Genomic DNA, 15,458 nt, shown 5'->3' on the forward strand with positions numbered 1-15,458 from the left:
TAAGTCTGTGTGTGTGTGTGTGTGTGTTGGGGTTTGCGCGCTGTCTGAGGCGTCTGTGTGCATGTGTCGGATCTGTCAGTCAGTGTGAGTTAGATCGTTTTCATGGACAAGGGAAAGGTACTCCTATCAGAAAACGTACAAATAAAGCTACTTTCTTTTTACAAAGATAAGGGCTTAAAGGGATAGTCCACCCAAAAATGTCTGAATTTTTAACTGTTGCAGTCAGTCATATAATGCATGTGAATGGTAGGTAACACATGAGAGTATGACAACTATGAGAGTAAAAAAAAATGTATACAAATCCATATTAAACCCAGCTGCTTGTGACGACACTGATGTCTTAAGACATGAAACGATCGGTTTGTGCGAGAGACCGACCAGTCCTCAAATACACCATGTCCAACAGCCTTCACCACACCATCACTTCCAGTAAGTGAGGTCAATGTACCTCAATGTACCTCACGGCTGCGTCCCAAAACCTAGGCAGCTGACTCGTTGCCTTGCTGCCTTATTAGACAACAATGATTTATAAGGCAGCATGTTGTGCATGAAGGCACCCCACAAAACTGATTTCGGACAGACTTCTAAGGCAATGTATCAGTTTAATGATCTACAGCAAAATAGAGCGCGCTTTGGTGAGAACTAAACAAATATTTAATTACTACATTAGTAATTTCTCGCTAGAAATTACATCAGACTGGAAAATGTTGGTAAAAACAAAACAAAAAAAAAACAAAAAAAAAACGTACATTTATACACAAACTGAGCAGCAAACACAACTTTCGGACACCATCTTTCCCCCCCAGCTTAACTGTCACAGAATAGAAAGCACAGGATTTTGGGATATCAAAGGCAGCGAAGGACATATATGGTGCCTTCAAAAATCGATGAGATGAAGTGAAGTTTGATGAGTCTCTCAGGAGGCAGGAAGTGAAGAGAACATTAGATTCGGACATGTCTTGATGCCTTCCTGCCTTGGCATGTGTCCTCCGAAGGCAGCATTTTCCAGGTTTTGGAGCCTGTATGGCGTAGAGACATGCACGAGAGATCACTCCCGGCACTTGCGAAAAATGTGCCATATCATGTACATTGTACGTCGCACGCTGAATCCTCATGTGTTCTACTGAAGAAACAAAGTCACCTATATCTTGGATGCCCTGGGGGGCAGGAAGTGAAGCGAACATTAGACATTTTTGCCTGTAACTCAAAATTATCCTGTGTGAGTTATTTTGCCAGCACCGGTCACAAATAAATAATACATTAAAAAAAGTAGTCACTATAGGCTTCCCAAATCGTCCTAAAGGAAATGGTAACATTTTAAAAGGGCAATGACAGGCCATATGATAATCATTACTACATAAATGTGTGACTAAAAGGTAAATATATACCATCATTAATCATATATTCCCACTTTGTGTGCGCTTAACTCTGGCTCCTAGCGGATTTTAATTTAGGTTGATCGATGGCTGTTGTTTTCTGTGGGGCCTCACAGTGCTCAGAATTACCCAAGAGAGAGCGATCTCTCATGAAACCGGCAGTGAACTGACCCCATCAGTCCTTTCTACAGTCTCATACACTGCATCACTGCAAATGGTACGTTCCAGGATCAGTCTTGCAGGATAAATAAGCCAGTTTTGGGTCACTTTTCATATATACAGTGGGGACCAAAAGTCAGAGACCACTACTGAAAATAATACTATTGTGAATTTTTATTTATAATGTAATATTTTAATTATTTTTTAACACTTTTAAGTAGTAAGCAAACAAACAAATCTAGATAAATAAAAATGATTAAATATACATTAATTTTGATTTTTTAAATATGTGTAAAAATAAATAGAAAAAATATTACAGTACATAAAAAAATATTTATAGTCTACTTCAATAAGAACAGCTGTGAGATGAAGCATGTAAAAACAGTTAAGCTCCTGCTATAGCAAAGATTTTCAAAACATATAAACAGAGAAGCTCCACTATCTTGTCATGCAAAGCCACAACCTAGATTTAACACATCATTACTCAGTGGACAACCCTGGGCGTTAGAGCTGGAGGTAAGAAAGAGAGAGAGAGAGAGAGAGAGACTTTAACAGTTCCCATGACTTCAGCCAGAGGGGATCAGAACAGCTTGTAAATCAGACACTCCATTTCCCACCTTGATCAACCCGCAGTGTCTCGTAGCAGAAACAGCTGATCACAGACCAGACTTTCTATCACTCACAAAAAAAAAAAAAAAAAAACGTACCAGTGTAAAAGGACTAGATTTAACAATTTAAAGAAAGGAAAGATGCGAGTTATAGGGCTTGAGAGTGGAGACCAGGGAGAAGAACACAGATTAAAAGGAGAAGAGAGAAAAATGTGTATCTAAACCATATGCCATGGAGATGGAGTTCATCACTTAATACTTCTATTAGTTTAACTAGTCTGGCACATAACTCTGTCATAGTCATCTAGAAACTGGAGAATGCGATAATATCACACACCAGCTGTTAGAAAGACAGCAATTCACAGTCATAATCAAAAATGTGGTGTCAGAAAGGAAAAATGAAGACAAACCATATGGAAGAACAAAGGTTCACTGGAGATCAGATATCATTCTCCAAAAATTTTGATTTTGTCATTTAATCACCAACGTTTTCAAGACCTAGAAATGTTGTCAAAATAGTTCATGTGACTCCAGTGGTTCAACCCTAAATTTAACGAAGCAACAAAATACTATTTGTGCGAAAAAACCCAAAAACCTTTATTCAACATTTTCTTCTCTTCCATGTCAGTCTCCTATGCTGTTCATAGTCAACACATTGCGCAACACTGTAGAACCCGCACAAAAATATTCTCATCGCTTCATAACATCATTGAAGTATTTTTATTTGTGTTCTGAAGATGAACGAAGGTCTTACGGTTTTGGAACGACATGAAGGTGAGGAATTAATGACAGAATTAACTAACCCTTTAAGTACCATAACAGTAGCCTATTCAAATTTTGTGTTTTATTACGTCACATGATATCTTTACATTACAAACAGATCAACATTTAAGTTAAAGTTACATTCACAAAGATTATTAGTGAACAATTACATAATTTGTATTCTTCCAAACAAATCTTTCATATACCTTCAGAAGGCTTTTAATATAGGGCAACAGGTGATGGATTAATTTCATGATACTTTTATTGTGCTCTGTCATTTTTGGATCTAGACAGCCCCTGGACAACATTTAGTTTTCTTGCATAAAAAAAAAGAGCAATCTGAACATGCTACCAAACGTCTCTTTTTGTGGTCGACGGAAGAAAGGCAAACATTTAAGTTTGAAAGGGCAAAATGGCACATTTCCTAACCATTTGAATGAATCATAAATAAGTCAAAGCTCAGATCTTGAGCAGCACAGTTCAACTTTTGCTCTTTACTCTCCTATATTTTGGACCACAGTTATTGTGAAGATCTCTGTGTGGAGTGGACCAACAAACCTTCAGTACATTTGTGTGAGAGGGCCAACTGTTGAGCAGACCACAGGATTACTGTGCAGTGCCATGGCCAGGTGGACATTTCCTCGCTTCATTTAACTCCATTATGAAAGCGTGAATTGCTACAATTTTTTTTTTTTTTTTACAGAACCCCCTCTGACTGCAGCCCCCGCAGAGAGCCAATGCGTGAAAATGTTCCCAAAACAAATGTCTGTCACCCCTCCCCTCCGGTCACATCGTAGAGAAAGAAAGAGAGAGGAAGAGAGGAGGATTGGCCGCACTCCCCCGATGCGACCCCCTCACGTCCACGCCCACCCGTTCCAACTCCCATTTTCCTTTCCATCAGGTGCATTCTACCGTGATATTGTTTTTAAAAGAGATTTGCTGCTTCTGAAATCCTTTCGCACACAGCTACATGAATAAATTACCAATATCACATCACGCGTTATGTTGTTTTCTTCCCCGCAAGCAAATTCTGGACTTGAGAAATCCCTCATTTGATCAAAAGCCACACAGAACACCACATAGTTGTGGCTGGTAGTCAAACAGGTGGGTCAGAGAGCTGAATTAATGCGAGTCTGCCTCATTGAGGGGCTACGGGCTGCAGGATATTGTTGTGCTAAGTCAAAATAAAGCCTCTATTCATGAGCAGCAGAACATGCATATGAGAGAGCGTTTTGGCCTGGTCCTCTGGGTCCTGTGAGTGCCCCTCTCTCCCACTTCCTTCAATGAGACAGATTCATTGATTTGCTCATTAGGGAGCTAGGACATAGTGTGGAGGGCTCTCTCTTTCTTCTCCTCCTCTGGCTCATTCAGAGCGGTTTGGCGTGGAGGTGTGACTGCCCTCTACCCTCCGCTGCACAATCTGAAAAAGCGAGGGGTGTGTCTGTGTGTGAGAGAGCGAGGCTGTGTGTCCCCATGAGACTCGTCCAGAGGGGCTCTTGCTGTATTTTCAGGGAATTTTGAAATCAGTGATTCCAACCCCGTCCTCCGTACAAGATTGGGCGGGAAGCACCCAGAGAGAAAGAGAATAAGAGAAAGACACAACCTCTTTGCTCCTTTTCCATGTCTCTACTTGAAAATCCAGCTAAAACTAACTTAGCTGTGCTCTGGAACATGGCAGCTGGTCCAGCTGGTGCGAATCTGGCTGCCCTTAGACCAGCAATAAACAAGCTACTGCACTGTAAAAAAAATCCCAACTTGATCACTTTAAACTGGCATTAGCTCATTTTTCCAGTGGGATGCTTGATCAAGATGGCCTCACCCAGATCCCAATTAGATGGTAGCCCATCAGGCTAGAAACCACCTTCAATTATTCAAAACAAAGCTTCATAAAACATAAATGATAGCTACATATTTTTTTGATACGATACAAGAAAAATATGGGACATTATAAAAGAATAATAGCTACTATAAGGATAACGGATAACAACTAAATCAAATCACTATTTTGAGGAAAAAAAGAAAATTGTTAATTAATTATTTGGAAAACAGTTTATATTTACTTAAAGATTAACATAATCTTAAAAACAATATCTGTCTTTTAAAAGCAGAATAAAATGGCAATATCAAATCCACTGACTGTACCATCGCCGTCAAAGAGTAATTCACTGGTAAAGTGGATTTACTTATGGTAGAGTTAAAGAAAGTTATAAGCCCTGTAATCTTTGAACAAAATGTCATAAAATGTCAGTAGACCGGGAAAATTTGCGGTTCATTCCTAAATCCGTAAGATCTTACCTTTACGCTGTGGAAATACAAACCAGAAAACACAACGAGCGCAGTGCTGAAAAAGGGGTCGGGGTACATAAGGTCTACTATATACATTTTTTCATGTACCACTACCAATCAGAAACAATAGTTCAAATAAATGCTGTTAAATGCCCGTTTTCAACATTACTAAGAACACCAAATCAGCATAGAGAATGATTTCAAAAGGATCATGTAAATCTCAAATCTGGAGTAATAGCTGTGGAAAATACTAACCCCAAACTTTGCGGGTAACACAATAAACAAGGCCAATTGAATTGCAAGTGTGAGCGCCAGAAGAATCAAAAGAACCAGCTGAGTGTTTTATAATGATGGCACCAGTGAGACTGCCTCATCTCAGGTCTGCAGTCTTTCTCTAAGCCTGCTGCTCTGCCTGAATGAGGCTCTTGTAATTACCTCAGAAATGCTACTTGTCCATCAGCCCTGCCGGTGCCTGCTGAAGAGCTGTCAATCAAGCTCTCAAGAGCCCAGCAGGATAATGACAGCAAGCACAGCAATTTGGTTTGTAAGAGGGGCTTTTTGCATGTCTCAAAGCAGCTAATCCAACTAAGTTTCTAAAAAAAAACCTTTTCCCCTGTTAATTTTTGCTCATGGCGAAAGAATGCAAGACCACAAACCAGGGACTAAACAAACCAGCATGACAAATGTTTAACTTAACCCAAACTTATTTGTCTGACAATGTAAGGAAGATCATGTGTTATGGTGTGGTTGTAACTGGAAAAAAACTTGGAATCTTGAACAATACAAACCAGTCAAGAGCTCAGTTCCAAAATCTAGTGAGAACACAAAATGAAATTAAACAAAGTAACTGATTTGAACTGACTGAACACTATTCATAAGCAGCAACTGTGCACCACCCAGATACACTACTGTTTAAAAGTTTGGGGTCTGTTACCTTTTTTTTATGTTTTTGAAAAATGTCTCATGCTCATCAAGAGTCAAGAATTTATCAAAAATACAGTAAAACACTACTATTTTGAAATGCATGCAGTCTTCAGTGTCACATTATCCTTTAGAAATCATTCTAAATATGCTGTTTTGGTGCTACATTTTGAAAAAGATTTTGTGCAGCTATATTGCCTTGGTGGTTATCTCAATTCTTGGTTGGAGCCTCTTTTCGTTTTGAATTCACTGGAAAGACACCCCTTACTAAAAGTACTAGCATATAGTAGGACTTCAACACTGGATGGTCACAAGATGCACACATTTAAAAGGCTAAAATGTCCTCTAACATCCTTATTTCACTTCCTTAAGGTTCAAATCTGGAAAAATTAGATGAAGAAAAACCTTCACGGCCTTAAAGGTAAACCTATTAGGATGACAAATGTATCCCTTTAACCGACCCTTGGGAAGCAAGTGTCTTGAATGTCAGGACCTTACAAAACAGCGGTGTTTTTGGTGTGAAGCAAGGCTTTGGCCTATTATATTAGAAAAACCCCTTATGGAAGGGGGGGGGAGCTGCTTCACATCCAGGAGCTGGGGTGCACTGGGTGCTTTTCAGTTCTCTTGGAAATTCAAAAGCAGAGCTTAAAGTGAAAAGAACAGAAAGGAAAAATGGCTAGAAGTATTAGGAGGGTGTGTTCGGGTAAGGCCGTTTACTGGACGCAGTTGTTCCTGTGCACCTTTTATGCTAATTAAGAAAAAAGGGACGGAAAGAGATGCTTGTTTCTTGATTGATGAGCAAATGTGAAATGCGATCACAGTCAGAGATGTTTGCGTTCAAGGGGAACTTTCATTGTGGAACAAAATACACCAACCCCACGGCAAAAAAAAAAAAAAACATTACATAAAAGCCACCCCGCAGGACTTGTACTGAAAATGTTTAAAATATCATATTCACTGAGCGATAATTGCTTACAGTTACAGAGCTCCGAGATTCCCATGAATTAAATCCACTCAATTTTAAAATAAAAGGTGGAAAAAAAATCTTCATGACTTCACTGCGTTTATGAACAAAGACCACAGCAGCCTCCCACATCCAAGCAGCGCAGAAACGTGTAAACAAGAAAAGCCATGAAACGGGCTGACCTAACTCACAAACCCTACCATGCTGTATCATTCACTGAGGGCAGAAGAAAACAATGGTCATCTAAAATCCTGATTCATCTCCTCATTCCTGTTCTCACAATCTACAGCAGCACTGGATGCCAACAGAAAGAAATCTAAGAGGCTTTTCAGAGATTTACCACAGCACATAAAACAAAATCAAGATGAAGGGAAAACGGTCCACGGGTCAAGTGGCACACAAGAGCAAAAGGGCCGAGGGGAAAAAAGATGGATTTTTGAAGTGCTCATGTTTCTACTGGGATTGCAGCTCATGAATACTGGTGTTGGTCTGTTTCAAATCTTAGTGAGTTGCCTAGAGAGGGAACATTTTATGCAAGAATGAAAATATGCAGTACATGGATAAAGAATCGACTGCACAGCAAACATTAATGCTTTACTCTTTAATTGGTTGCATTAGAGATCAGAAGGCCTCCTGTTTTTGTCCAAAAGTGAAGAGATAAATATGAAATTGCTTAGCAAATTTATTCCAACCCAAATCATATAACATGTATGATTTTCAAACTCATAAGCCAAAACCACACAGGAAATTGCAACATATAATCTTAACATTTGGACACATAGGTATATAGATTGCCTTACTATAATGCTAAATGCATACAAGCACAAGGCTAGCATGACCAAAGGTCCATTTCATGTAGTCTACTACTAACTCTCATTTTTAGTTTGAGGAAACCTAAAGCTTTTCCTCAAGGTGTAATGTCTCCTAAACCAAGTGTGTTGTAGATCAAAACAGCCAAACACCCCTCATGATAAACCTGGTGCTGATAGCAGCCCTTTAACTTGTCAGGTCAGGTCTCTGAACCGGCTATCAGCACTAGGCCTGGAAACAGTCAAATACCATCACAGATGGATGGCCTGTGGGCTTCACATCGACAGACCCTGCATTCCTACGGCAAGACGGAGACTCTCCACCACCGACATGCATGCAATGCCAGTTAATTTCATCAAAGAGTGGTAATTCAATATCCTTGAAAAAGGCATTAATGGTTAATGCAATAACAGGCTTGGTGCTTAGTCATCAATTTTGGATGTTGCATGAGTTTGAAACAACATGAGTGAAGTAGATGACAACTTAAATTTTTGGGTGAATAATCAACTTGTATTGTGAGCACAGACTCTTACCTCAATAATGTAGAGCACAATGTTCTTGTAGAAGCAATACAGGATGCACTTGGCAACGCGGTTGTAATTCCAAGCACCGTGAACCAGCAGAAGATTCTTCAAGTACTTGAACTGTGAGAGAGAAGGGAGGACAGAGATAAGTTCATTAAGGCCTATCGTTTACACAAGATCTGCAGTTCTCTGGCCAACACAGAAAGCACTTTTGGATTTGAAAATAAAGAGACAATCTTATCCATGCTGGGCAACAGGAAGCCGGTAGTTGCAGGGACACGTCCAACACTTTATCACCCATATTCCTGAGAATTCCAGCTACAATTTGTCTTATAAGACTTTGTTAGTTGTTGAAAAGCAGAGGAAGAGAAAAAAGCTTTTGCAGCTTTACAAAGTATTTTTGAATAACTGCCTTTAGATTATACAAAGTTTATCAGGTTGATCAGCAGGTCAATGAGAATAATTATAAATCTGCTCGTCATGAAAGAAAGAAATTTACATTCAAATGCTACGTAATCTACTTGAAAAACAGAACCCAACACCCAAATTATAGATAAGAACTGCTTAAATCATCTGGATTCTGTTAGATTCATATAAAATATAAAATGCTGTTTGTGTTGCTGTCACTGTGTGTTTAACTTTCATCAGGCCAGACAGATGTCTTTTTTCAAACAGTCGATGAGTAGTTCACTCCAGTTCATAATGTTGCTTCATAAATGCTTATATTACAAAATATTGTGTTGATAAATATATTTGCAGAGCATTTCTGCTGAGATTAGCACACTACATGTCAAAAACAGGCTCAGCACCAAAACACAATTTTTGCTTCATAGCATCGCAATGGTTAGGTGGAGAGACTGAATACTGCTTGATTTTACATGCAAAACAATCTGCTGATAATTCATAATTTTTTTTTTCCCCTCTGGTTTTGAAGTAAAAATCTAAACAGAGATATGCTTTGATGATTAAATATGCCCCCACAATGCTGATAAAGATGTTTACATGTAGAGCATTGCAATTAAACCAATAAAAGAACACAACTGACATGACCTTACATGTTATCAGTTGCAAAGTGTAACGGATGTCTTCTTGTGCATGTAAAACAATCACTATAACCCATTGCAGAAATAAATGTGATATGCAAACAGCTGAACTTGTACAGGTTCTCAAGATTAGTGTCTTTCTTGACCCTCCATGACAGTGTAAACATGTAATGTGTTATATGTAAACATGATCAAAGGCGCTATGATCTAGTGATGCCATGTTTTATTTCCTCAAGAGCACCCTGAATGTGACAGTGTTATAAACATCATTCCTGTAAAACAAACTGCTGGGTCATTCCTACGAAGATAGGAACAGCATGATGAGATGTAAGGGGTATGAAGGGCCTTTGTGGGGCACAGGGTTGTTTGACCTCTGGATGTGAGGATATCGAGTTGATGACAGACAGGCTACAGTGGAGTCTTAAATTCTGCTGATCTTTGGATGACCTAATCTGGGGCTAAAGCACAGGATGAAGAACAGCAGTGTGGTATCTGGCAACAAGATGTTAGCAGCAGGCCCTTTAATTCCTTTAAGTTGCAAGGTGGGGCCTCCGTTGGTGGATTGGACTTTTTTGTTAAGTACATCCCATAGATGCTCGATTGGATTGAGATCTGGGGAATTTGAAGGCAAAGTCAACACCTCAAACTTCTTGCTGTGCTCCTCAAACCATTCCTGAACCATTTTTGCTTTATGGCAGGGCACATTTATCCTGCTGAAAAAGGCCACAGCCACCAGGGAATACCGTTTCCATGAAAGGGTGTACATGGTGAGCAACAATGCTTAGTTAGGTGGTACGTGTCAAAGTAATGGCAGGGACCCAAGGTTTCCCTCCGCCGGCAGTTCATCCTGGGGGCATGTGTTCCCCAGGTAAGCAATGGACACGCACCCGGCTAGCCACGTCGTTCATTAGACCAGGCCACCTTCTTCCATTGCTCCGTGCTCCAGTTCTGATGCTCACGTGCCCACTGCTGACACTTTCAGTGGTAGACATGGGTCAGCATGGGCACCCTGACTGGTCTGCAGTTATGCAGCCCCAAACGCAACAAAGTGAAAAAGCACAGTGTATACTGACAACTTTCTATCAGAACCAGCATTAAACTCTTCAACAATCTGAGCTACAGTAGTTTGTCTGTTTGATCGGACCACACAGGCCAGCCTTTGCTCCCCACATGTATCAATGAGCCTTAGCCACTCTGGCCCCTGTCGCCAGTTCGCCGCTTTTCCTTCCTTGGAACACCCCACAAGAGCTACAGTTTTGGAGATGCTATCGTCTAGCCTGCCCATTTTTCCTGCTTCTAACATATCAACTTTGAGGACGAAATGTTCACTTGCTGCCTAATATATCTCACCCAATAACAGGTGTTGTGATGAAGAGATAATCAGTGTTATTCACTTCAGCTCATAATGTTATGCTGATTGGTGTACTCAAGGGCTTTTTAACCCTGTCATTTCTGACATATGAAACAATTTTGATTTTTTAAAAGGGGTCATTGGTTATGATTTCCCTTAAACTTTAGTAAGTGTGTAATGTTGTGCAATCTACAAAGTTATGATGCTCAAAGTTCAAAGCAAAGGGAGATATTTTCTTTTAAAGAAAAAAATAATTTTAGGACTACAACAAATGGCTGGTACTACACAAGCTTTCTCTCAGGTTAGTGACATCACTAACCCTGAAATTTACATAAACCCTGCCCCCAGGAGCATGCATGCTGAGAATTTATAGATTATAATGAGAATTTATAGATTATAATTTATAGTTTAATTGACTGTCGCATGAAGTTTTCAGAGCTGTTAACACAAGGTCTTGAAGCTCCGCCCCGTGAGCAGCAGCTCATTTGCATTCAAAAGGAGACACAAAAACTGCAAAAAAGTGAGCATTTTAACATGCTATAAAAATGCAATGAAAAAAATTATTTTAAGATACAACTTCACATACACAAACTTATTTTACATCTTGTAAAAAGGGGAACTCAACCACCCCTTAAACGGAACAGAATATTGAACGTTTAGATGAAATATAAAAGAAAAACCTTTTGCATACATGTTTTTTGTTGATTATCAAATAGACTACATCAGGCTTTTTATGGCTCATACTATTATATAGGATAACATAGAACTCACAGGAGGATAACATACCATCATTTAATTCATAAGAGAAAACCAAGCAAAGAATCTGCAATTTGGAGCAATTTCTGTTATTTGTATGACTTAAAAAAAGATGCAATTTTCTCCAAATATTGATGCACCTTGATGGAAATAACATCACAATATTTTTTTCCATCAAAAGGTGCATACATTTTTGGTCAAGATCTGGTATTGACAATGTAAGAGTCCAGCACTCTGTCAAGTCTCCTCCAGCACATCTCAAAGATTTTCAATTAATTTAAGGTCTGGACTCAGAGGTGCCAGTTCATGTGTGAAAATGATTCTTCATGCTCATTCTTTCACAGTCTGAGCCTGATGAATCTTGACCATAATCCTGAAATGTAGCTTTTAGTTTCTTAAATAACCATTTAGGATAATGCTCATGGCTCATGCTCATAGTCATCTCCATCCTTTAGGGTTAGAAGAACAGTCGCCAAACATTCAACATGCTAGAAATATAAAATCACTCCAGTAATGATCCAATCATAGACACTTTTTTGGCCGGTAGTGTATATGAATAGTAAATAGTAGACCACAATGTATGTTTAAAATCTTCATCTGGTTTAACAATTTATAAGAAGCAGCATCAAGTAAAGCCTTAAAGTGCAAAACAACACTGGACTGATGCATGCATGCATACTAGCTGAAGGTCGTGTACATTGTGTACAAAAGTTTGATGTCTGATACAGCACATATCATTCGAGCCATTATGCTGGAAGGCAGTTCAGGCGACTTTTTATGAACCTGCCTGCATTCCCCACCACCTCCACCCGCCTCTACCTACAATACGATGAGGGCACTTAAGAAAAGACAAGATGCTTTCTTGAGTAATCCGATGCATGAGGCCAGTGAACGGACAGCTCGGGGCAGTATAGAAAAACAAGTGTGTGGAGGGATGTTTCCACGAACTGCACAAAGCAATGTGCAACGAGGGAAAGAGATAGAGAGCGACGTTGACAGCGATCTGCGACACTTGAGCTCTTCTTTTACAAAACACACAATGAAGATTATGCTGTATCAAAATCTGTGAATTACAAAACATCTTTTTAATTAAGTTTACATAAGAAGGACACGTCTCATTTCACCGTCAGCAGGGGTTTGAGTAAGAGAACACCCAGCTATGTAAACTGACCTGACCGACCTGACCCGTTTTGCCATCTCAGACAGCAGAATCTATGAGCCATTGGTTTTAACCTTTCAACCTAGATACATAATCTAGAACCAGACTAATTTTCTGGGAGTCACACAGTAGGGACATGAGACAGAAGAATTTGTTTGCAAAGGGAACTGATACTAGCTTCAGTTTGAGAAGCATAAGCTATTTTCTTTTCATAATAATTTTTCAGATATTTCAATTTCATCACGTCATTTTTGACAAACTCTTATTCATTCTTCCTCCAGGCATGTGCAATTTGATGGTTTCTCACCTGCGCAATAGAGTAGTCTGATGAGTTGGCAGCCTGCAGCCCTTCATTTCCAGAGATGCCAACACCCACATGGGCAGTCTGGATCATGCCCACATCATTGGCTCCATCGCCAATGGCCAGAGTGATCACCTTTACCTGCTTCTTCACCATCTCAACCACCTCAGACTTCTGCAAAGGCGAGACCCTGCACAAAAAAAAAGGAAAAAAAAAACGATTGACTACAAGTAATCTTTGCTCTGATGTGAGCCATTGTTGAAACACTAGTTTTAACATTTATCTACAGCTGAAATTGACATTTTATATATTTTCACAAGAAAAAAGATTTACAGCATAATTGTGGATTTGCAATGGCGTCTTTACAGAGGGATCTGAGGCTATTTTTCTTGTTGCCTATTATTAGTGCTGACAACCATTTGATTTCTTGGCTGTGTTGTGACCTTAACAGCTGTGGTCACATCCAACTTCATATGATGAATGTGTCTCAAAAAGAGAGGTTAATAAAGGACAGTAAAATATCACACAGATATCCATTGCTTTTGGTTACGATTTAGAAACATTCCCATTGTTGTCTTTTGGGGAAAAAAATGCAATTCTTTTTTTTAGTCTTTTCAAAAAAAGATTGACGCACACACACACACGGTCACAATTGTTGGGACCCCTGGTAAATATGATCAAATATGGCTGTAAAATATGATCAAATATCAATAGCTCAGTTATCAATAACTGACCCAGTAGGTTTTAATCCACTTACAATTTCTCCTAACTGCTGAATTGTAATAAGTTCAAACTGATTAAAATTAGCAGTCGGTGTAACAGAACATAAAAAGTCAAAGATCATTTGTGCGATAGTCCCTCTAAGATTCTCAATCTTTGTTTTAAGTGAATTAAGAAAATTCTCACATATTGTTGAAGATGAATTTACATTTACTATAGGGGGGTTTACTGCTGTATTTATAATATTAAACAATGTCTTAGGATTATTAGAATTTCTTTTCCTATTAGCTTGACAAGGCATTTAGATTTAGCTGTTTTACAGTCCTCTAAAAAGTTTTTATAATTTCAAAATATCATAATTAATGTGCAGCTTATTTTTCTTCCACTTTCTTTCTGCCTGCCTACAAATTTGTCTAAGACCTCTTATCTCATCGTTTAACCATGGATCAGACCTAGCTTTGCGTGATTTATTAACTACTGTGTCTGACACATCTTTACAGGCTGAATTCAACCAGTACAAGTGCTCATCAACACCCATACCCTGAAGAGCAGAGTCAGACACTTTACACACCTCTTAAAACATTGCAACCATTTCTGTGCTAGTCGTTGATGAAAAGCTGCGAAAGCTTTGCAAAGATTATACTGGATTGACAGAACAACATGAGATTAGGACATTAAAAAGTACAGGTTTGTGGGCAGAGATAGCAGACATTTAGTTCTAAATCTTCGGTAGGAAATCCATGTGTTGAACATTTCTATAGCCTGCAATTTCTGCACGAGTAATTTTCACCTAATTAATTATTTTAGAGAAATCAGAAAACAAGACAAATGTCTATTTACTTTAGAAAGTTCCAAGACTTTTCCAGGCCTGGAAAACCCAACCCAAAAATATCTCAGAAAGCTGACTATAATATTTAGAAACAGAGGAACTCACACCTGAAAAGATGCTCAAACAGTGCTAATCTGTGATTCAGATGATGACCGACCTGAGCCCAGAATCCCCGACCTTTAAAAACACATACAACTGCTAGCAGCACATTACAGCACTGCATCATCCATGTCAGCAAATGAAATTAAGGTCTCGCTTTTGGCTAGAAATGATCCTTAGGGGTTTAACCCTGGCTTAATGTTCACAGGTCATCCTATAAGAAATGAACGTAGAGTGATGTAAGGCTCTCCAGTGAACCGGAGATTGCTGCCGATATAGCAGGAGACCTCTGGAGTCAGTTAAACGTTTATTCATCTACAGGCACAAATCCGTTCTCCTCAGGACACCATGTGGCTGTTCATATGTGTGTGTGTGTGTTGAGAGCAAAAGCAGAGCGGATAGATTACATCAAGCATTGCATAATGGCTGTGGCACCTGTGGTGTGCGTTGTTTCTGGAAATTGACACTGATTTTTGGCAGTTCCTTGTCACGCTCAATTGGTTCCTCATATGTTTCTTTCTCTGTGCAGTGTTTTTTTGGAATGGTTCATTCTAGTCTGCTAACACAGAGTTTAACTTTTTGAATATCTGACAGACATTCTGACTACAATCTACTATTATAAAAAATAACACTCATTAGTAAATTGCTGCTTTGAGAGCTAGTATAATTATGTTTATTGGGAAGGTTGTGACCTAAAGGGAAGGTAATTTGTTCCTTAAACAGCACAGCCGCAATTCCCAGTAATTGTCTGCCAGTCACTTGATGTTTTTGTAAGTGCAGAAAAATGGCC

At 39.1% G+C, this 15,458-nt stretch overlaps 1 protein-coding gene across 6 annotated transcripts in view; it reads right to left on the reverse strand.

Annotated features, from left to right (window-relative positions):
- The window catches only part of atp8a1 (ATPase phospholipid transporting 8A1), a 158,570-nt gene that overhangs the window by 26,606 nt on the left and 116,506 nt on the right, over positions 1 to 15,458 (reverse strand). For all 6 annotated transcript variants that reach the window (XM_067457301.1, XM_067457302.1, XM_067457299.1 and 3 more), the window contains 2 exons: positions 13,027 to 13,210; positions 8,420 to 8,530 (listed from right to left, as the gene is read on the reverse strand). In XM_067457301.1, the coding sequence (XP_067313402.1) occupies positions 8,420 to 8,530; positions 13,027 to 13,210 (295 nt within the window). The remainder of the gene's footprint in view (positions 1 to 8,419; positions 8,531 to 13,026; positions 13,211 to 15,458) is intronic.

The sequence above is a fragment of the Pseudorasbora parva genome, chromosome 11 (assembly GCF_024679245.1).
Source record: "Pseudorasbora parva isolate DD20220531a chromosome 11, ASM2467924v1, whole genome shotgun sequence".
Taxonomy (NCBI): Eukaryota; Metazoa; Chordata; class Actinopteri; order Cypriniformes; family Gobionidae; genus Pseudorasbora; species Pseudorasbora parva.